Source organism: Takifugu flavidus, chromosome 2, assembly GCF_003711565.1.
Source record: "Takifugu flavidus isolate HTHZ2018 chromosome 2, ASM371156v2, whole genome shotgun sequence".
Classification (NCBI taxonomy): domain Eukaryota; kingdom Metazoa; phylum Chordata; class Actinopteri; order Tetraodontiformes; family Tetraodontidae; genus Takifugu; species Takifugu flavidus.
The window spans coordinates 19,089,259-19,112,268 of record NC_079521.1 but is presented as its reverse complement, the minus strand read 5'-3'; the positions used below and the strand labels follow the sequence as shown (position 1 = coordinate 19,112,268).

General features: G+C 46.3%; 2 protein-coding genes across 11 annotated transcripts in view; one reads left to right on the top strand and one right to left on the bottom strand.

Annotated features, from left to right (window-relative positions):
• Window positions 1–1,812, top strand: part of elp4 (elongator acetyltransferase complex subunit 4) — a 38,930-nt gene extending 37,118 nt beyond the window's left edge. Inside the window, exon 10 of the mRNA XM_057016706.1 lies at window positions 1,378–1,812. Coding sequence (XP_056872686.1) covers window positions 1,378–1,506 — 129 coding nt within the window. The 3' untranslated portion in view covers window positions 1,507–1,812. The remainder of the gene's footprint in view (window positions 1–1,377) is intronic.
• Window positions 1,813–3,583: 1,771 nt separating this feature from the next.
• pax6b (paired box 6b) lies at window positions 3,584–22,185 on the bottom strand. 10 transcript variants are annotated; one of them, XM_057025339.1, is made up of 15 exons: window positions 21,900–22,185; window positions 17,634–17,811; window positions 15,266–15,339; window positions 14,976–15,029; window positions 14,227–14,250; window positions 11,891–12,021; window positions 11,574–11,609; window positions 11,273–11,488; window positions 10,896–11,061; window positions 7,756–7,914; window positions 7,522–7,604; window positions 7,262–7,409; window positions 6,737–6,849; window positions 6,385–6,526; window positions 3,584–5,665 (listed from the first exon to the last, which is right to left on the bottom strand). In XM_057025339.1, exons 4-15 carry the CDS (start codon window positions 14,986–14,988, stop codon window positions 5,580–5,582), a joined length of 1,317 nt encoding a protein of 438 aa, XP_056881319.1. In that variant the 5' UTR covers window positions 14,989–15,029; window positions 15,266–15,339; window positions 17,634–17,811; window positions 21,900–22,185; the 3' UTR covers window positions 3,584–5,579. The 10 variants fall into 10 exon arrangements, with proteins under 10 accessions (XP_056881319.1, XP_056881322.1, XP_056881321.1 ...); XM_057025342.1 differs by lacking the exon at window positions 11,574–11,609; XM_057025341.1 differs by lacking the exon at window positions 14,227–14,250.
• Between the last annotated feature and the right edge of the window lie 825 nt (window positions 22,186–23,010).

The window sequence follows — 23,010 nt, the reverse complement described above, 5'->3', positions numbered from 1 at the left end:
GTCAAAGACACGGAAGGTTATGCAGGTGAGGTTTGCCAAGGAGGCTGAGCAGAGCTTCTGGATCCCCCTTAAGGCTCCATGAATTTCTACGGGTGTGAAGGCGAGAGATGGATAAAGTGCTTCTTTTTGAACTCTGGATCGCTCTTTTTCTTGGTCTTAAGAGTCAGCGGTTGTCATATTTCGTAGTAGCGATCTTCGCCCCTGCCTTTGGAAGTCCTTTGTAACCTTAGCTTTCTTTAAATTATAGGCCCTCCACAATGTCCCAGTGTTCACCTGCTCCAGATAATCTGCAGCTGCATGAGCAACTGCTCCTGTTCCAGCTGCTCAACAATGCTGCACAACAGAGTGGGGACGGAATTATCAAGATGAAAAATACTGATGTTCACGTGTCATATCCATGGGTTTGGAAAGTAGCATTAAACCAGGGGGGGGGCTTTTCCGGGGGGGGGGGGGGGGGGGTAACAGCATTGTGTAGCCTGGAATAATCTGTCGGTAATGAGGCTGATAAATCCTGTACCCAAACACCCCGTCATTAAGAAAAAGATAAGTATCTGTGGGAGAAAATGGGTGCTCGTAAATCTGTACGGCTGGAGGGGGTAAGGATGTGGCAGGCAGGGAAGGTTTAGAGCTGTCCGGGGTGAGGGGGGGTCACGGGCTTTGACCAGTGGGTTTCAGATGTCACGGCAGATTCTTTCAGTGGCAAATTAAAGGGTTTAGCGTCTCTTCTGCCCAAACTGTCTGTATTCCGATTTAGCTTCCTCAATAGACACTTGAGCGACCTCCACACCATTGTCAGGCGCGCTCTCGACTTGATACTTCACCTCCTCTCGTGCTCTCGGCTCTTTTAGGCGTTTATTTGGGCGCCACTGACAGAGAATAAGCCGAGTAGCGCAGCCCCTCTTAAGCTGTGTAGTGGTTAGCGTGTTGGTGTTAGGAGGCTTTACACGAGTGGGCCTCATTAACCTCTGCATCTGTGTGCTTGGAGTTGGCGCAGGGCTTCTCCATACCATAATCTTTCCTCCCAGGCTGGTAAAACCCTTGATTCGAGTGATTCTGGTGTTAGCGCCGTATAATCACCTGTGACTCAAACACGATAAATCAACACAAGGAGTAAACGCACATGTGTCTCCACACACACATTCCCTGAGAGCTGTAACAGACCTAAAGCTCTCTGAAGCATTTAGCAGCACGCTAGCAGGTTCAGTGCAGCGCTGAGGGGGGGGTGCCCAAGCGTCTAATGCAATTTCAACCCCACATTGCTCTGAGTGAATAAGCATCGTTGAAGTGTACCATCTACTGTATGCTGACCCAGTGGAGTGTTTTCTCCCCCAAACCAGCTGATCTAATAGCCCCTCCCCTTCTCTCTGATTTCTGCAGAGACTCCATTTGCCTCCAGACTTGTCTGAGACGGTGAGCCGTGTCAGCAGGGGGGAGCTGGCAGGAGCCACCGCCGTGGCTTCAGCCTGCAGCTCTGCCACTTCCGGCAACAGACACCTGGACTTCTAGAGTTCCCACACAGTCGCCACGGGCGACCCACACTTGGACCGCTGCAGCGTTGGCCTCTTTAACGCAGGTTGCTGCCTCGCCCACGTCATCCTGCAGCCTCGTCCTACCTGCCAACTCTCCCCGGCAGGGCGCAGAGCTAAACCGCCGCTGTCTCGTTATGGACACATTTCCACATATGAATCTATAAATGAGCCCAAGCTTTCAGTGTTTGACTGTTTATGGATTTCCACTGTTTACATATTACAAATGATCAAATAACGTAACATGAGCGGAAGCCTAATGCTGAATAAAAGGAAGTACACAACATGTGTTTTGTCTGGATTTCACTGTCTCCAGGGGGGGCAGGGGAAGCCGGTGACCTGCCGTGGGACATAAAGTTAGCATATGAACGGCTGAACTGCGTCTGCTTCACTGGTAACAGGTTTGGAGCCGGGACGCCCCCCTCTGACCCCGGGTCTGTGGCAGCGAGTGACATGCACACCTCCAGTGGGCGAGAGCCGAGCAGCAGTGCAGGCGGAGGGACGGAGGAGCTAGATTTGGGCGCAGGCTTCACACCTCATCAGGCATGTTTGCTGGATGAGCTGCTCTGCCACGACAAGCCCAAAAGAACAAATTAGGTCAAACGGTGACACGGAGAAACAGAAAACAACAACATGAGAGATTCAATGTTTCATCTCTGTTTGCTGGAGTCTGACGCTGACGCCACTTTGAATCGTTGCCAGCGAAACGTGTTGCTGAGGTCGTCTGACAGTTTCCCTGTCTGATGGCTTCAGGTGGGGGACGGTCCAGTGTGAAGATGGACTCAAATCAAGTCTGTTTTTATCACCTTCCATTATTCTTCTGTGCACTTTGAGACACGTTAGTGTTTGTTTTACATGTCATTTCTGTTTTTGTCGCGTTTCAGTTACATGTTCAATAACTGGCTCCCACACACACATATTAACGTTGTCACTTTTCTCTTACTATCGTGGTTTAAGTTTATTTGTTCCTTTTCATAATTTATCCTGGAGAAGCAGCAGAATGTCAGCTCTACACCAGTCTGAGCCTCAAATTTTATTTGAAGTAACACAAAAGGTGAAGGCTTGGTGCTGCTGGCACATTTCAGAGGACCCACTTCCTGAAAGCCCCACTTAGCCTTTAGCAGAAATGAAAGCCGCGGGACCGAGCGCAGAGAATGCGCCTTTATAATCGGGTCTTTGGCAGCTGCCGCTCATGTCCTATTGATTCGGCCAGAGCTCTTTTCCCGCAGTGGCTGTAGCTGAGGTGGGGCTGTTGAAAGGCCTCACAGTCCTGCTCTGTTCAAGCAGCACAATACATATTTAAAATACCCACATTTACATTCACTTTTATGGTACGAAATGAATGTAGTGGGCAACTTAAAAGCGCACGGTGACCTGGTGACAAGGCCTGACTCATTAAAACTTTGGAGCTGTTGTGCAGAGCTCACAGAGACACACTGAAGCCTTTTTATCCCGACGCTGTGTTTTATTTAGACTTCTGCTAATTGAAATCCTTCTTGCATGTAGAATATTCCATTCTCTCCCTCTCTCTCTATGTCTCTCTCCCTCTATGTCTCTCTCCCTCTCTCTCTATGTCTCTCTCTCCCTCTATGTCTCTCTCCCCCTCTCTCTATGTCTCTCTCCCTCTCTCTCTATGTCTCTCTCCCTGTCTCTCTCTATGTCTCTCTCCCCCTCTCCTCTATGTCTCTCTCTTCTCTCTCCCTCTCGCTCTGTAATTATTTATATTCTTGCAGCTGCCTAACCTGTCCTCTCTACCCCTCCCTGTGATCTTCATCTGTGTGGAAAAACTATTAAATGAGTTGAACATTTGCATTAATTGCGAAGGGGGCGGAGCTCTTGAACTTCTGATCATCTCTTGTTGAGATGTGTAAATTCAGTTCAATTTTGAGCAGGATTTCTGTTGTCTCTACCTGCTGTGTGAATGTTACCTGACCTTGCTCTCCTTCTCCTTTTATGTGTTCACTCTCTCTCCACCCCCCCACTCACAGGCACACACAGACACAACCCCCTGCTGAGGCAGCAAGTGAAGCAAAATAACTCACTCTGCCACACAATCGCTCCTTTGCCTCGCTCGAGGCTCTGACTGCTTTATTCCATGACTTTTCTCTCTCTCTCTCTTGCTCTTCTCTTTCCTCCTCCTCCTCCTCCTCATTGGTTCTGTTAAAGAAGAAATCATACCATCGTAACTGTGATACAACAACAGTGAATTGCTTGACCTTTCTCATTGTGTGTTGGTGTTGTGCTCTGTGTCCACTCCCACACATCAAGAGAGCTTTGTAAATGTGGCCACCTTCATTTGCTGGGAATTGGACTTGTGTGCATGTGTTTTTACGCCTGTGCTGGAATTTGTGCACGTCAGACTGGAGCGTTGCTGCCACGGCGCATCATGTGACACAGCATTGAACAGGCAAGAAGGCGTTCTTTAAGACACAATTTTTACTGTACAAAATGTTTTATAGTTTTCACAAAATACATTTAGAAAGCTCCATTTTAAATAAAATTAAATTGAAATATTTAAGAGACAGCGTGTAGACGTTTCATCTCAAGCATCGCTCAGACGTAAACCCAGTGTGTGTCCGTGTTCTGGGGACACACTGAAAACAAAAAATGCCAAACTTAAAAAGAGCATGACAGAAGATGCTAGAAAAACCCTCCCATGGTCTCCAAATATAAATACGGACTGCAGGGGTTCGGCTGCAGCCTCAAGAAGTCCAAGCCAATGTAACGGAACAGAACATGTGTACAAAATGTTGCAACACAAGACTATTGAAAAAAAAACCACCGTGTACTAGATGAAATACAAAGGCTTTGGTCTGTCTTACAATCAACAATGATTAAATCTGATATGTACTTGTAAACAACTGCCAAACACTTAAGTTTAAAACTCTGTCAAGCAATGTTTAATCATAATTATAGGAATTAAATATTTCTAGTTGCACAATTTTTTGACCATAGGACACTATAATACAACTAACCCTAAGAGACAAATTGTACCTGACCCCTAAAGAAATGTATTTTATGATGCATGGAACATTTATAGAATATTCTTGGGGATATAAATGAAATCAACTTTTATTGGAGAAATCTTTCTTTAAGATTTCAAGGGAAGACAAGTACTTTACATTTTGACAGAAACAGAACTGTATTATATCGAAGATGCAGTCTACCATTTACAGACTACAGGTTTTCTTTTACACCTGTTTTTTTCTCCCTGTTAATCTGGGGTGAGTCCACCCACCGAGGCCAGAGGCTCCCCGGCCGCGTGGCTCGCCGCGCCGTCTTTGCTCCTGACCGCCGAGGGATGATCCGGGTTTTCGCCGTCCGAGGAACCCGCAGCCTCGGTGGGTGGATCGAGTTTGAATTCCCACCACTGAAATGTCCATTTGTAAAAAAGCAACAAAAAAAATGAAACGACCAATAAATATATTTTTTGTCAACACAGTAAGAGTCTTCCCTCCAGCTTTTCATCTTTAATGATATGCAACAGCTTCCAAAGACCATGCAGAGGCTGGCAGAAAGTCTCGATATAAGCAGATTTAAAAGATAGTCATGGCAGAATCTCTCGGGTTCTCTCTCCCACAAACGCAAGACCAACATGGTTTCTAGAAGTCCATCTATCAGTACTTGATCTTGGTTTTTTCATATTAACATACAAATGGCCATTTACTATAACACACCAGCGAAAACAAAGGAAACAATGACTGAAGTTGGAAATAGAAAAAAAAAACAGATAAGATTTTGTTCCATAAAAATGTAACACCGGGTACTTTACAGAGGTCCTTTTTTTAAAATAAAAAAATGTCTCTTCCGTTGTTCTCTCTACCAAGTCCTCATTTGAATGAGCATAGGGCTACAGAACAGCACAACTTCCTGCTGGAAAAGCAAAGCCCAGATGTCCCTGTGGGTCTCCCAGAGTCTCTCTCTCTTTTTCCTCCTCTTCTGTCCTTCGCAACCCTCTCTCGCCTTCCCTACTCTCCTGTGCCGTGTGTGTGAGGAGCACTGCCGGAGGGCCTCGGTGGAGTGGGTGGTTACAGGGTGAAGTAGCTTTTCTCTCTACTGTAGTCTTGACCAGTACTGAGACATGTCAGGCTCGCTCCCTGGGACTTGGACAGGGACAGACACTCCAGGAGAGATGAGTCCTATAGAGACAAGAAGGGAACGATGTCAGACGATCGGGGGGGCCAAAAGCATATAAGACAGCATGCTACGTTAGATGAGTAGATGCACCATGCACAGTTAGTGTGGAAGCTAGAGGTGGTGAGCTTTATAGCAATGAGCACTTTTTATTCTGCTAGCAGGTAGCTGAGCAGCGGCTCTGCCACGAGGCGACGCTGAGCACATGGCTGCACAGTAAAAGGCTGCAAGCTCGATAAATTTGGGCTTAGGCGATGGCATTCAAACATAGAGAGTACAACAGCAAATGAATCAAATTAATTAGCAATTTAGCACAGAGGAAATGTGGTTATGCATGATTAACTCTTCATGACTATAACCAGTATATATGGCTCTCAGTAACAGCATTCTAATGGGGTGGAACTAAACTATGGGCTGGAGCGGTGGGATTGACATGATGGCACAGAGCAGCAATGAAATGAGCCTTTTTGTTCATGCAACTGCAGACAGAAAGTGACATGGGATGCAGAGGGACTGATCTGCAGACGTCTCCAAGCACTGAGTTGGAAATGGAAATGGAAACATGAGGCTGCAGTGACAAGTCATAGTCTGTTTGTTTTTTAATTTTAAATGGCTATGTAGTACCCCCAAGAATTACAGGAAAGGTGGCAGATCATCTCGAGATAGTGCCCTCTGGGTTGTAGGATTGAGTCATGCATGTTAACACGATGAACTGTCTGCCTACCTGTTGAGGTGGTACCAGAAGTTGTCATTGATTGGCTGTTCATATGTGCCTGCATATGAGGGGGCGTGTATGTGTCGTAGCTCCGCCCATTCACAGGCGGACTGGTAGGCAGCATGCAGGAATAAGAGGAGGTCTGGCTGGGCTATAAATGGGAGAGAATTTATTTTACATTAGCTTAGCCAACCATAAATGTCCCCCGGAATACTGTGACGTTTGGATTTCATTGCACAAAATCAGTCCTTCAGTTTCACATACACCAAAGGAAAGATCAAGATTTCTTTTTTAAAAGATTCCATAAATGTTTGACGCTACTCTTCCAAATATGAGGTTTCAGATGTGGCAGCAGACTTACTTGCATAGGTAGGTTGTTGGCCATGGTGAAGCTGGGCATGGGGGGCAGCGCGCTGTAGGTGTTTGTGAGCGCAGAGTCAGGTCGGCCCAGCATGGACCCCGAGGTGAAAGACACTGTCAACCAGAAGGAAGAGCTGCTTAGAACCTTGCCCGGACCCGGGCCCTCCCGTGCGAGAGTTCCGGTCACGCTTTGCCCGGTGGTCGGTGTGAGTGCGTCTCGGACTCGTGAGTTCGGTATTTACGCGGATAGTCAGCCGAGGATTTTACTCAGTCCCCCATCTAATGGAACTAGAACGCACAGTCTTCCAGGCCTTTTCTCCCCACTCATATTAATCCGCGGATTGTCACGTGGTACTATATAAGGTGGGTCCTGTCTCACTTCGGTAAAATGCGAGCATATTTTATCAATAAACTCTGATTAAAGAGGATACATATTTCTGCCCGTGCGCCACGGTCGCTGCCAATTTGGGGGTTTCTTTGGGGGCCCGGGGGCCCGTCAGTGCAGGCCCAGCTGTGTTGAACCTACCCGGTGTAGTGGGCTGGGGGATGGCCTGGTAGACACTGGTACTAAAGCTGCTGCTGATTGGAATGTGACTGGAGGAGTTTGCCTGGCGGCGCTGGTTCCGCAGCTTCTCCTCTCTCCTCCACTTTGCTCTTCTATTTGAGAACCATACCTGCAGTCAAAGCTTCATATTAACTTCATGGAATTTTAGAAACCTTTCGTTATTTTTTTTAAATTCCTTTTCTGACTCTGTCTGCTGGAGAAAATACTTTGAAATAACTCACTTGTATTCTTGCTTCCGGAAGGTCAATTTTTGCCGCTAGTCTCTCTCGCGCAAAAACATCGGGGTAATGAGTTCTTTCAAATTCTGTGACGCGGAAAACGGTAGAAAAGTGTCGGTAAATAAGCGGGAAATACGGGGGTTTAACTGTGAAGAACAGCCCGCTTGTTTTGGCTTCAAAGCCATACTTTTATTGTTAATAACTGCGGTATTTCTTGAAGCAACTCTAGATCTCCACCTTTTTCCAGGTTCTCGATCTGCTCCTGCGTGAAGGACGTGCGGTTCCTCTGCAGCTTCCTCTTGAGCTGCAGCCTCAGCTGCGTCTCCTCCGAGTCCTCCCCGTTCGAGCTGATGGAGTTGGTGTTTTCTCCGGCACCGTCCTGCTGCTGGCAGCCATCTGCACCCGAACAAAAACACATAGAATGGAAATATACATTCAATTAAGCTAATTGAATAATTAATTCTCCGCTTCGCTGTTGTAACAGCCCAGAGTTAATTGTACAGATGAAGCGCGACATCATTAATTAAAAGCCCTCCCATCACGGTTGATTTAATTCAAAATCAGACGAATGATTGCAATTTCTCATTAATGTTTCCGAGATGGGGGGGGGGGGGCGAAATATGAAGATTTTGCATTTAAGCTGTTTATAAAATATTGTGGGAAAAACAGGCTGGTGAGGCAACTCCAACAATGGCGAGTTCTCTAAAGGTTAAGAGAAATGTGACAAGATGTGGCGAGCCTGCTTTCACGGCCTATGAGATGTATTAAAACCCCAAACTCTCTATTCCACCCCCGCTTCTTTTTTGCTGCTGAGCAATGCGTCAATGGTTCCCATATGGGCGTTGGTATAGCCATTGAGGTGACCACCAACTTTTGAATAGAAGAAGACGCTTTTCAGGAAGATACAATGCCTCTAGGAGTAAGGGAAACCATTAAACTATGGACACAGGCAGGGACGAGCAGTGAGCCCACGGTGGGTGTGATATATGTGTGTGTGTGGGGGGGGGCACTGGAGGAGGTGACAAAAGGATCTTCTCTCTGTGGAGGAGCGCAGGCTATAGTGCTCCGGCTTTGTGCGCACGACGATCCCAGTCAACAGAGCTTTGAGACCAGTGTGTTAACCCTTATCCACTACCGTCATTAATCACGTCCCCCGGCCAGCTCCACGCCACTCAGGATTTCTGTCTTCAATTGGAAACAAATGAGTGAGGAGAGCGCACGCAACCTCCCGAACAACCGAAATAAGGCCAATCTATTCACGGGCCCTTCAGACACAGGGCGAAGCTTATCGGCTAATGTCTGTCCTGTTGTTGGACATCATTATCACCCCGAGAAGTTAATGCGAAATTAAGCAGAGGCTGCGCTCACATGTCTCACCGGTGAGAGGACCGGCCGGCCCGGAACAGGTGGACCCGGGCCCGGCTGGAACGGGTGGACCGCGGGCCCGGCCCGGGACAGGTGGACCGCGGGCCGGGCCCGGGACAGGTGGACCGCGGGCCCGGCCCGGGACAGGTGCACCAGCCCGAACTGCTGCCTTTGATGCTTTGGTTTTAACGTCGGCAGTACTGCTGCAGAAACAGCCCCGGAGCCATATTTACTGCATCCTAATATGGTTCACTGGTGTTGTTATTTGACAATTTCCCTGCTGGAAAATAGACCAAAGTGTTCTTCTTTCGGCCGATAGTTTGTATCCACGCTATTTGTTTCTTCACTCCGGATAATCCATAAAAAGGAGTGAATGTGCCGCTATTATCCGTCTGCCAGACCCACTGACGCTGAGATGGGATTTGTTTTCTTTCTAAAAGCGCTGGGAAATAAACTCATTCTTTAGAATCACGATGTCTCAGTCAGTGAGGCGGAAAAGCAGCAAAAAAAAGATACCGAACCAATTGCGGCACTTTTCAGTTTGCTGAGACCGGATCAAAACACTCTTGAGAAACCGCTTAGAACTGAAAGAGAAAGTGAGAGACTAAATCCTATAGACGGGATTTAGAGCCGTATAGCGAGAGAGGCCGATAAAGAGTCTGTGATCATTCGGTTTTCTTCCGATAAAGTTTTCCTCTTTTAGGATCCCTCATTTTATCTGCTCATCGGCGGGGAAAACTGTTTAAATTGTTCCATTATTATTATTATTATTATTATTATTATTATTATTATTATTATTATTGTTGTTGTTGTTGTTGTTGTTATCGACAAAATTCTACGAATAGTACGAATAATAATAATAATTGTTAGTATTAATATTAGACTTTTTACTTATTACTTTATTGGAACTTGATTACATCCACTTAATTCTTCTTTAATGACAAGAAACGTAGCTATTACGTCATATTTTCTTTAAAAAATTATCATTTTAAATGTGAATATAATCATTTCCGCTTTAATGCTCGATAATAAAGTCACACGTGTCTCAATGGTGATCAAAGATATGCAAATTATTTTTGAACGACTGAATTCCACCACTTCCGGCCCTATTATTATTATTATTATTATTAGTATTATTATTATTCGTAGTATTATTAGTATTATTACTATTATTATTACTATTATTATTATTATCGTTGTTATTGTTATTTTATTATTATTGTCATTAGATAATAATGATTAATTGTTATTATTACTATACCCAGTATTATTCTGAGTATTATTAGTGGCATTATTATAATCATTATTATTATTATTGTCATCATTATTATTATTGTTATTATCCCCAGTATCCCCAGTATTATTGTGCTTGTTATTAGTGGCACCAGCGTTATTGTGATTATTATCACTATTATTATTGCCATTATTATTATGCTTGTTATTATTTCTCTCCCCGGTGCTGTGGGCATCATTAGCGGCATCCGTCGCTCCTCTTCCCGGGCCTGCCGCAGGCCCACGGCGGCGCCGCTGCGCTCAGACTTCCTCAGCAGCCTCCACGCTCCCGCATGTTGCCATCAGGACAGACAAAACCTTCCCTAATGAGCAATTACACGTAGCGCGCACGGTTCCCATAACCAAACGTTGCGTGTGAACGAAAACATTCCTTTGTACTGATATCCGCGCACACAGCAGCTCCCCTTCTCTGCCTCCGCATCGGGACGGGAGGAGAAGTATGCGGCCTGTTGGATGGACACCTCTGCTGAAAAGACAAGCCGCTGTCACGCACATCCCTGTGTGGGACAGTGGAGGCTTTCAGAGCGCGCGCTCTCTAATCCGCAGGTCTTAATTGGTGGTCTCGTCCATCACGCGGCACCTTTCTGCGCGTTGGAAAACAAACCTGGAACTCCGTAACATTCAATAACGGTAATATTTCTGTGACTGCGCGTAAAAACACGCTTAACTAAACCGCGCACGTGGCGTCTTTGTTGGGCGTGCACGGTAATGAAGCTCACCTTGGTTGGGCTGCCCTGGCACTGATGTTCCGGGGTACCAGCCGGGCCGGGTCCCCCAGGTTCCTGTCTGACCGTTGAGCATTCTCAGCTTGTCATACATGCCATCTGCGCCCATCTGTTGCTTTTCACTCGCCAGGTTGCGGAGGACTCTGTTTATCGATGACACCTGAATGACAAGAGTCACACGTCACAATAATATTAGGGTCGCAGCAAGCAACATGTCACGTGCGCGCGCACATGCGCACTCCGCTGACAGATACTTTCAGACCAAGAAGGTTTCTAATTGACTGAATGGTTGGCTGCCCATCTGCATGAGGAAAAAGTCATTTCATGTGGCAAATCAAATCATGCACATAACTTCCAGTCAATACACTTACACTGGGGATGTTGTCGTTGGTGCAGATGCCCTCCGACAGAAGTCTGTCACGGATCTCCCACGCAAAAATAGATGGGCACTCCCGCTTGTACTGCGCGATTTTCGCGACCACCTCTGGTGTGGCGACCCTGGGCTTGCTGCCGCCTATTGCTCGTGGTCGTATAGAGCCAGTCTCATAATATCTACCCAAGATCTTGCTCACACAGCCGTTGGACACCTGGATGGAAAACAAAAGGCACAATTCACATACATTATTTACGACTAATAAGGGAATTTCTAAGATGGCGTCAAATAAGTTTCACCTTTTCACTGTCCAGCACTTGGACTGCATCATGGGTCTATAGTTAAACACAAAAAATATGCCTTGAATTGTACATTAGGCATTCCTTATAGGTTTATTCTCTAAGAGAGGTAACGTCTTTTCCCTTTCCTCTGCTTTTTTAATTCAACAACTGACTATCGTTGGTCAGTAATAATGTCAGACTTCGATACGCAAGAGCTGTAAAGGAAGATGCGGCTTCAAACTGAAAGCATTTCCAGTTTTTGGTATGTCAAGAGCAATTCACATCTTTCAGAAACATTCTGGTGTTTTCTGTGCGTAAAGGTGCGCGGCGGTCACCTGTAGTATCCTGGAGATGTCGCAGGGTCTGGCACCGCTGTGAGCAAGTTCAACTATTTTCTGCCTGGTGGAATCCGGCAGCGGTCTACCGTTTACAAACACACCACCAAGCTGGTTCACGCCGCTGTGACCTATATGGAGACAAAGGCACCCGAATCATCCCGACGCCGGCAGAACGCCGGCTGACAGCACAGGTAATAAAGCAAATGTTGCCACTGAATGATGAGGAGGATGGCGGAAGCGTAATAGAGATTAAAATGAAGACAGAAAAAAATGTTCATTGCAGCCGATTTAATTTAAAAAAATATATTTATATACACAACATTTAAAAATAAGTAAATTGTGCGCTTCGAATTATTGCGCGTGTATTCCGGAGGCTAACAGAAGAAGCGCCGACTCTCATTGAAAATAAAAAGAATCATAGTTTTTCCTTCTTTTAATAATAATAATAATAAACCTAATCATCGATCGCCTCTGTCAAACCGACAAGCTCTTACTTTAAAACCTTCGCATCGTTCTGCGGCTCCATGCACCTGCTCCAACATCAGCACCTCTCCCATAAACTCTGAGATAATCACCACAGCCGTTATGACTAAATAACATCGAAGCAGAAAAACTGAAAATCCTTTTAAAAGGTGACGATGAGTCGACAGCGACAACGTTAATCCTCGTGAAAAGCAACAGTTACGCGTCACGAAGACGAGGCACCGCGGAGGCATCGGCTGTGAAATACCTGTTATTGTGCTGATGTCTTTTAAAGAGTGCCTTTTCTTTCAAATCATCGTTGCGCCAGATGCCGCTAAAGCAGAAGAGAAGCCCGCAAACCTGAAGCCAAACAGGAGAGCCGACTCCCCGGAGTGCCTGTGCGCTCTGCCTCTCCGCTGCCTTCCCCTGCGCTGCCGCCCGGTACATTGACTCCGGGAGCAGAGGCTCCTTAGCAATAAATAAGCTCCAAATATAGAAGAGGGGGAAAATATGATGAGCCTGCCTGACATTTGTCTTTAAAATAAAGCTAGCTGCACGTCAAGTTTGAGCTTAATTTCTGGAAATAGGCGGAAGTCGCCTCGGATCATGCATGGGAGGCTAATTGAAAAGATCAGTTGGAGCACTTGTGGCAGGCATGTCACTTTATGACACCGCTCTGCTTTTGAAAATCGCATCGTCACGACAAATAGTAGCATGATAAAACGACCCTTTCTGTCTGCATTTGGATATCACTCAGACAAAATTGGACGCTACTCGTTTACCCTCGGAGGGAGACTTCGTTTTAAGGTGGCCAGGGGCTACGCGCGGCCACACAAACGAGGGCGCGCCTGGATTCTTAACATATTAAAAGTGACAAGTAGTTCTCCCCCCTCTTTCCTGCCCACCCACCCCTTGTTTGTATTTGACAACAAATGCTCGCAGCCACTGCAGCCCTGTTGTGTGCAGTCGGCGGGCGTCTCTGCTATGAAATATGTCACAGGAGCTTCCCTGAACGCGCACATTTTATTCCCAATAAACGCTCAAAAACGGCCTGTGCGCGGCGAAAATAAACCTGCTTAACACACATCTCTTTTGCCCGCAATGTGTAATAATCTTCCTGCGAGGATCTGATTGATAGTAAACCCATTATCATCCCTCCTGCTCTTTGGGTAATTCCCGGATTAAGCCGAATTAATAGACTTCTTACGCTGAAATTGGCCCCTGCGCATTAGCAGCGCCGCTCTGCAGCCTCTCCGTCACGTCTGATTGATTTACAACTATCACATAAATCGATACAGCCGTCAGATAAGGACAGAAAAACCCAACTCTCCGAAGGTTAAGTCTTAATCATGGCACAATTCCCTCAAGTGAGCAGAGTCGATCTCGCCCGCTGGCGCTGATTATGCGCCTTGTATTCTATTGCGAGGCGACTAATAGGAAAACATATGGTGTCAATTTGGACGCTGCCCACCATATAGAGCCAGGAGTTATTAACACAAAAGCCGCGGAGGCCGCCGCGACCTTTAGACAACCCAAAGGGCCGCTCCCAATGATATCTCCTCGACAATTCGCACCACACATCACACGCCAAAGCCAGGAGAGCATCGGCGCCCTCATCATCATCACCATCATCACCATCATCATCTTCATCATCACCGCCATCACCGACCGGGGAGCGCGCAGTTTTGCCGAGGCCTCATTACTGCGCAGCGCAACAGAGGCTACAATTCCCAATATTTGATCCGAAATGATCCCATTCCCAGATTATTTTATCGTGTTTGTTTTTGTTTGAGGTTAAAGGCGCACAGATTACAGCACATACACGTCATCCAGGTATATGGAGAATAATGTAATAAAATTATTCCACACACCTTCATCACAGATGTCATACACCTCTTGTCCAGCAGTAAGAGAGAAAATGTGTCATGTTTATGCTTTTTTTTCCGTTTCAACACACACGCACTCACACGCACAACACAGAAATTCAACTCAAGGGCCACTTTAAACACAGGGGCCCGTCACCTTTATATGCAAACGTCGTCTACAGTTTTGATTGGCACCCATGACAATATGCTTGCTAATATTTATCCAAGTCCGGGCCGAGGCCCGCGGTTATAATACGCGCGCTCTCTTTCTGGTCCCCACTGTCTGTCCGTGAAGAATATGGACTAATCTACATAAGACATTATTGCTGTTCCTCATGTTTCATGCAAGCCTCTCTCCCTGCGCGGCTAATCTCGTATGCAGCCTGGCAGCAGCTCTAACGCTAATGCAGACGGCTGTGCAATTATTTAATAGCAACTCAAGCAGAAAAAAAAATCTCGCTTTCGACTCAGCCCTCCCCTCTTTCTGTTCTGTCCCCCGTCTTCCTCCTGTGATTAACTTGTTCGATAATAACTTGCCCACCTATCATTAAAAAAGTATGTTAATTTGAGAGTATCTCGCCCTCCTCTTCCTCAAAGTCATGCAAATGTTTGCCTCTTGAATCGGCCGTAAGGACGCGGCGCATAGTGTCAGTGGGTGCTGCTTCCGTGGAAGCCACATTTAAAACGTGCTGCTGTCATCAAAAAGGCAGAAGACCAAATATGCTTTAAAAAAATAAAAAATAACATTAACTTACTGTTCTGCATCATTGAGGCTACGCCAGACTCCCACGTGGCTTGGTTGTGGTATTCTGAACGTCACAGGGAGAAGAAAAAAAAACCTTCTGGTTAGCTTCAGATGATAACAATCATGTTTTGAAATAATGCAACATTTCTTTGATTCTTCTTTTAAAAACAACAACAACAACAACAACATTGGAAAACGTTTCTCATATCATCGATCGATTTTTTTATTCGGGTGTTCTTTAACATTATCATGAATTTGACATCCTCAGTGTATGTATGGATTTTTTTTAATTAAACTTGCCTTGAAACAGAGTTGACTGTCCACTTTATAACAATTTAGTCAATCATCTGCCGTTTTCACTACTTAATGTCTCCCTATGGGACAGAGCAAAACAACACATTAGCACAACCACAACTATCCGGATGCACTTCACTGTATTTTCATCCTACATTTGCAGTTAACCTCAATCAATCTGCTGCCAAGCGAGTCCAAACTGGTTATTCGAGCTCTCTCCGTTAGGCCTCGTCACAGTGAATAGAAAAGAACAGGCTTTCCGTAATATTTGGCCTGTTTAACAACCTGTTTCCTTCACGGCTTTTGCTGATTTCTTTTCACTGTTTTCACCCCAACAATCCCTCCGCGTCTCCTCCGCTCAGCAGGATCTATTTATTTGAATAAAGTTGCCCCTCTTTTATGGGGTGTGTTGTGGAACCTGCACAGTGACACACGGTTTCTATCCTGCCTCAGTGCTCTGCAAAAGTTTGGAACAAAGCTTGTTGGACTTCCAACTATGCGCCCCCACTTTTCCCCCCTCGGTGAATCTCAAACTCGGCCTTCGCGACAAGAACCACACAGCTCCCCTAGTAGACACACCAACAAGTTCAGATTAATACAAAGAGCCAGAGGCATGAATCCACCCCCTCCGGGACCATTCACGCACACACCCTCTCTCTCCCTCTCTCCCTCTCACGCACACACACACACACACGACCGTGACCCCGGCGCCGCCGGTGCGTGAACGATTTTTTTTCCCCTTCTCCTCGTTTTAAAATAGAGAAATAAAACATCTAAAATGTATTTTCTGTCTCTGCATATTTGGTGGTTATTTTGTGCTGCTGGTGCAGATTGTAAAGTGAGCCGGCAGGAAGAAGAGCGCGGCAGGGCGCTCAATTGGGAAAGACAAATGCATTAAAGCCGCCATTGACTGGGAGGAGCGGATACAAAGGGAGGCCAGGGAGGGAGATGTCTGAAGTCTTCTCTCTGCAGCCACAGTCGTCCTGTGTGCAAAGCAAAACGGCCTAATGACGTCGGCGGACAGGCTGCGTTTGGTCCCCGCAAACTGCCGGTGAATTTAAATTGTGCTTTATTTTTTCATGTTTCTCAAATAGGCTGCATTCATTAAGTTCAGATTCCATCACACTGGGCCCACATAACCGCAGTTAGCCTGCTTAGCATAAAATATCCCGCAATCACAGGCGCCAATCAAAGTAACGATTATTATCGGCATTATTGCAGGCCTCTTTAAAATAGCCTTTGATATTTAAGGTTTATTTTGATTCAACAGGCTGTATTCATGGCGGAACCACTGGGCTGTCAGTGGATTTATAAAGAGCAAGTGGTTAATCATTTATTTAAGGTCGAGGGCTCAAACGTTGTTGCTCCAGAGGTTAACGACGATCTAATCTGCATTTCTTTTCCTTTAGTAATCCGTAACAACAATGTCTTAATTCAGTGAGCTTTTTCTGGCCGCTACACTCAACATGCACATGCGGGGAACCGGCTCACTGTGCGTCGGCCGGTGTCAGAAATAGCTGAACATTTACAGGATATTGAATTAATCATCATCACGCACCAAGTCAACAGGTTCGTTCTGATTCCTAAATGAGCCACCATAATTGTTGACAAATGATGTTCATTTTAAAATGCCATTTTCCAATCCTAATTATTAATATATTCGGAGAGAATTATCTGAACTGTAGAATTCAATTTATTGATTTAAATGTTAATATTTCTACAAATTAATGTGTGTATTTATTCCTTTAATTTGCAGAAAACTCGAGTTCCGGATCGAGCGACGGAAAGATCAAATTTGATGATATTAAAAGTATTTTAAACGTGACTGTAAACCTGCAGGATTATTTTTAAAATATTACACAATTGCCGTAAATGTATAAGTTATTTCATCTTCTTAGGAATAGATGTTCGAAAGCATTTTTGTGGCTCACACGCACGCACGCACGTCCCCACCGCAACAACAACTTTTTTAGAGGCGCTCGGGTGACTCGCTGCGTGAATCAGTCTGACACTTTTGCTCAACGGGTCATTGCGCCCCTTTCTGCACGAGGATCGCTGTCCTGGCCCGACGTGACTCTTCACTCTTTACTGTTAGAAATAAGAGGCCAGTGGTCCGGAGGCCGAAACACGGCACCAGAACCGAGCAGAGGAAGCAGGCGAGAGCCGCTGTGGGCTGCCTGCATCCCGGAGAGGCCAGTCAGAAAACAGGCTGCACAGTAAATACCAGAAAAGTCTCGTCAGGTTCGCAGCCACTCAATTACAGCCAAAACCGAGTCAATAAAATTATATTTTATTGGTAAAATGAACCATTTTCGTGCATCAAAATAATAATCCGCTGATGTTACATCGAGGCAGAGTTTAGGTCACATCTCACCTTTTTGGGGCATCCTGTGTTGTTGTCAAAGTCCTCAGCAAACTACAGGACACAAGTTCTCCACAGCGCAGAAGCAGGAAAAAAGCCGACCGGGATCAGTCAGTCAGTCTCGCGGGAAGTTTTCGAAGAGGCAAAAATTAGTTTCCAGTGGTCTTCGGCCGAGACGGAGGGGATATCCCTGCGAAGTGGACAGAGATTGACAGTGAACTCAGATGTCAGGACGCACGGAGTTTGGCAAGGATGTGCGCTGGCGTGTGAGAGAGCGAATGAGAGAGTCGGAAAGAGAGAGAGTGGGGAAGAGAAGAGAGAGCGGGGGAAGGGGGGTGGAGGGGTGGAGGGAGGGGGAGAAGGCAGGGAATATTGGTGGCGGCGGGGAAGGAGGTGGGCAGAAGAGAATGAGCACACCTATGTTGATTGGTGATGGAACAAGTGTATTAATGTGCGTGTTCCCGGTCTGCTGTGCGCCTCGCCTCCCTCCGCCGCTCTTCACCGGCCCATTAGCGCGACCCGACCTCTGTCATCATCCCCCATATAAACACTTCCCCCCTGCGCCACAGCCCAAGCGGGAAACGGGGCCGAGCCACGGCAAACAGAGAGAGAGAGAGAAGAAAAGAGGGAGCGAGTCTCGTCTTCCCAACCTACTAATCAACCCACGCACGCAAATACGCGGCGCTCACTCGCTGAATGTTGTCCTATTGCAGAGCAGCCGCCTCGGAAATGCCCATTGGACGGGAAAAGCTCCATTCTTCCAGGCTGAATCGCGTCCGCGCAGGGAATCTCGGGCATTTTCAGCTCCAACCTGGGGCTGACTAGTGTTGCTAGGGGGGGGGGACCTTGGCAAAACAGCAGCACGCACGTTAATGCCGCAACCTTGCGTAGCGGATCCGAGAAAATACGAGCTCAATTATGTGAAACGTGTGTGTGTGTGTGTAACGTGATTGTGATTTTTCTGTCAAACAATCAATCATTTTCTTTCTTTTTTAAAAAGGTATTTGGTTCCCACGGACGTGAATCATCTGGAGCGTGAATTGACTCAAAAGTAAAAACACACACACACACACACACACACACACACAACCGGTGTTGAGGGGAAAGTTCTCCCCTCCTTCCTGCCCGGACCCAGAACCAAACCAAAATGTGCACCACGTGCTTTTGTTGATTCTTTTGGGTATCACCTTCCCCTGAACACCCCCCCCCCCCCCCCCTTTAGGCAAGCCCCGCTGCTTTTTATGGACGCATTTGCGAGGCGCGACGACGTCACTCCTGCGACCTGACAGCAAATAGCACGCGTAAATAAAAGTAAAAGCTAATGACTGTGTAGCCATGACCACACGCGCTCAAACCGCGCTGCTTGAATGACTTGGCTATTAAGGCACAGCTCAACGCACCCAAAAGCAAACGCTCCGCGCCCGCGTTTCAGCGCGCACCCCCGGACCAGGAGGTGGCCATCCGGGAGCCTGTCCGCTGACTTGGAGAGGCTTGTATGGATGTAGGGGCAGAAAATGGGGGTGCGTGAATAGGCAAAAAAAGACAGAGAGAGAGAGAGGAAACACGCGGGGGGATGGGAAAAATTGTGTTTTTGGGATGGAGGGAGCATGAAATGAAGTCGGGAGGCCTACACTTGACTTTCTTTGACATGTGAAAAAGTAGGAGAAGTCAGAGCTCATCAATAAAACACTTTGGAGGTGAAAGAGGGCTCCCTAACAACCATCGCATTCCTGACAGTGGGCTCAATGAGTAGACAAACGACTCTGCGAGAGAGGGAGAGGGGGAGGGGGAGGGAAGGAGGGAGTGCCCGGCCTGAATGGGGCCCTCAGTGGGCTGGCGAGATAATGAGCTGAGAGGACCGGCTCAAACTGTCACCGAGGGTCCCGCGGTGAGGAACAACACTTTGGCCAGTACTCCTTCATCAAACAACCCGTAAACTAAACGAGCACATTCATCTGTTTCTCCTTCCCACATTGTTTCTCCTCACTTAGGCTGGTGGCGCAGCCTATAGGCCTGCCGCGAATGGCCGCGGCTCCTACTCGCTGAGGACGGTGGGAGGGAGGGGAGAGGGCCGGGGGGGTGTCCCCAACATATTCTCGTCAAGGACCCCCCTATTAGACATGCATTAGACCAAAAACACCCCCACTCTCCTCCCTCCCTCGCTCGCCTCGCCCTGTACATTTTGTGCTGTGCGTCCTTCCTCATGTTGCTCATGATTTCCTGTAAAGATGACGCAACACAAATGTGTGTGTGTGCGCGCGCGTGTGTGGTGATCACGGCGGCGATCTACCCAAACACTCACCTTACACTCATCTGCGCTAAACTTGATAAACTCGTGTGTGTGTGTGTGTGTGTGTGTGTGTGTGTGTGTGTGTGTGTGTGTGTGTGTTTTAAAGCTCCCATTCTTGAGGTTGAGGCCAGATCTCCAGATCCTCTCTTCCTGTGTCAATACTCTCAGTATCGATATATTTGTTTAAACTGAGAACAATGATTCCTTTCTTTAGTTTCCGTTATTTATTATTTGGAAGGTTTATTACTACAGTTTGTAAACTATTTCCAGTATTTTGGTTCTGTAAAGGAGTGTGTGATTGCTGAAGGGGTCAGTAAGAAAATGGGCTCGGCTGATGGTGGAAAAGCAATTAGCCCAATTGGGATTAGCAGCACCTAAAGCCAAAGGCCCTGAAAAGGGAGCTTACTCCGGCCACTATTTCCCCCAAAGGCACCGAGGTTTTTGTGCCCATCCAAAGTTTTAAATACAAATAAAGGGAAGAAAAAACATAAGGGGATGAAGCTGCAGTGAAAAAGTGTCATTGTTGTGGACAGGGAAGGAGAGGCAGCGCTGGGGAACCGGCTCAGTTCGAACCCGGGTTCGGGATTACAGTTAACCCTTTACGGACCGATTCAGCTTCACTGGTCAAAACTACTCATAGTAGTTGGCAGCTTAATTTTGCTTCATCAAACGCGGAAATTATATATCTCAACATAATTTTCAGTCCCCAACATTGTAAAAAATTTTTTAGAAAGAAACAATGGCCAACTTTATTCTGTTTTAGTTTTTCTTTAACTTGGGACATTAATGTCAGTGTATTTTATATTTAATTATTAATGTCATATATGATCCCTAGAAATAATGTGTAAATAGTAATTCAAACAAAAATAAAATGTAAATACGCGCTTTAACGTAATGAATTTTAATTGCGTTTTCTTTATTAACCGCGACTCGGCTACATTTGGAACACGCGTTTTTGGAGCTGAAACTCTTTTTCTTTCCTTTTCTTATAATTTTTTGCTGCTGCATCAGCTTTTCCTTCAATACTGCGCGTCTGTTAATGTCTTCAAATCTCGACATGTGGCATTTTTGACCAGTTTTGCGTCTTAAGCTTCTAAAATGTTTGCAGTCAAATTCCAATGTGACAGAATTTCCGTGGACGTTAATCGCGTTTTAACTCAAATATAAGTGATGATCCATTTGGTCACATCTCTGGGGACTCGCGGAGCGGCTGGAGCCCATGACGGTGCCCACACGAGCCGCTCCTGGCGGCTGAACGCGGGTAACGGTGGCACAGCTCGGTGCACTGTTGATTTTTCACAATATATCGACGCGAAAACGCATTTTCTGTACGATAACAAATGTATTTTAAAATAACGCGCACAAACACACGCACACAACCGTGCAAACCCGTGGAGTCAAAACCCGAGGAGCATTTTTTAAAAGCTTTATCACGCGCGTCGTCTCTCCGGATTCTGACCAAGTTCTGACCCAACGTCACTCCACGACGCCACAAACTTGTCGAACCCAACATTTGCGTCCAAGAGCTCAGCCGCGCGGCTGGAGCGCTGCTGGGCTTCAATAACCTGATGGAAGTTGATGGATCGAACGCGGGATTGAACACATTCGGTTCTCTGTGCAGGACGAAGCCGTTTTTCAAGAGTGACGCGCGCTTGATTCTACGGCGAGAACAGCTAATTACACGCTGTATTTGCGCGTGATAAATGACAACAAGAGTGGGTGTTCACCTCCCGGCTACAGTGAACAAGGACTTACCAAGTGATTTTACCAGTATTGATCCATCACATCAGTCATCAGTTGGGCGGAGAGACCGAGTGTTTGTTTTAATACCTGTCTGCACACTTTGTCAAGGCTGAAACGTCATCGGAGGGAGTGGGGCGAACATTTGATGAGAGGACATCGGTCTTCAGATTTGTTTTAACCTATATAAGTGGTGGTTGTTCAGAATGGAACCAAATGTAAAGTGCAATAAAGTGCTGCACACTCACCGGATGAATGTCAGTTTGGGTATCCTGCTCGCGTAAAGCCGCTTTCTCCTTCCGCGGGTCTTTCCCTCCGCGCGTCAGCGACACAAAATTATAGGTCCCGATTAAAAATCTATCTGCGTCGGATCCGTCGTGGAGTTGAAATGTCAATGAGAGTGAGGGAAAAAAATGCGCTTCTCTTACCAGTTACTTTCCCTTCAGCATCAGCCTGAAGTTGGCAGTGATTGGCTGCAGAGACGCGGCCACGTCACACCTTACAGGACACGGACGCGCCGAACTGGGAAGTGTGCAAGGTGCATGTGGCGCTCACCGGCCTGTTTATTGTCCGCTGGCGCGCGTGCACGTCGTGTATACGTGCGTGTACCGATGTGAGAATTTACTTTTAGATTTTTTGTAATTTTCTAGGTTAGTTCATTGAAGTAAAATATGGTGTGTGTGTGTGTGTGTGTGTGTGTGTGTGTGTGTGTGTGTGCTGATATTATTTGTATAATTATTATTATGTAGTTTCCCGTTGTGTCATTAATCATTTTATTTCTAAGATGTTATTGTTAAATTATTTAATAGTCGTAGTAGAATTCGTATTTTACAAAATATTACAAATAAATCTGAAGTATCCCATTGGTGCAGGTGCTTTGTTTAATTTGAACAAATAAGGTTAAAATATTTTCTAATTTTTCTGTTGTTTTTTTTTACAGTTTATTTATTATCAGGCTTCACCTTGATGACAGCAGTTGCTACAAACTGTGACTTTTTCGATATTTATTCGTGTTTTCCGTGAACCTGCAACAGGTGTTGTGCAGGTAAACCTTGTGACTTATCTGAACCTCCAGCAGCGGGTCGGGGTCAGATGTGCAGCTACATCCCGCCGTGGTTGTGTTTCGAGGCTGAACCACCATAAACATAAATGATGTTATAAATAATGCCACTGTTTTAGCTAAAATCCCCTTTTTATGTCTACAGCCCTATAAAGTTGCTATCCGGACTCGTAATGGAGCTTCGGTTTCCCTTTTACCAAGGCCGGCTAAAAGCCTCAAATGCTGTTTCACGACCTCTGATGTTTGTGTCAATTTGAACAAGACGGTGAGTAAATGGGCAACCGCGCCGCCTGCCTGTC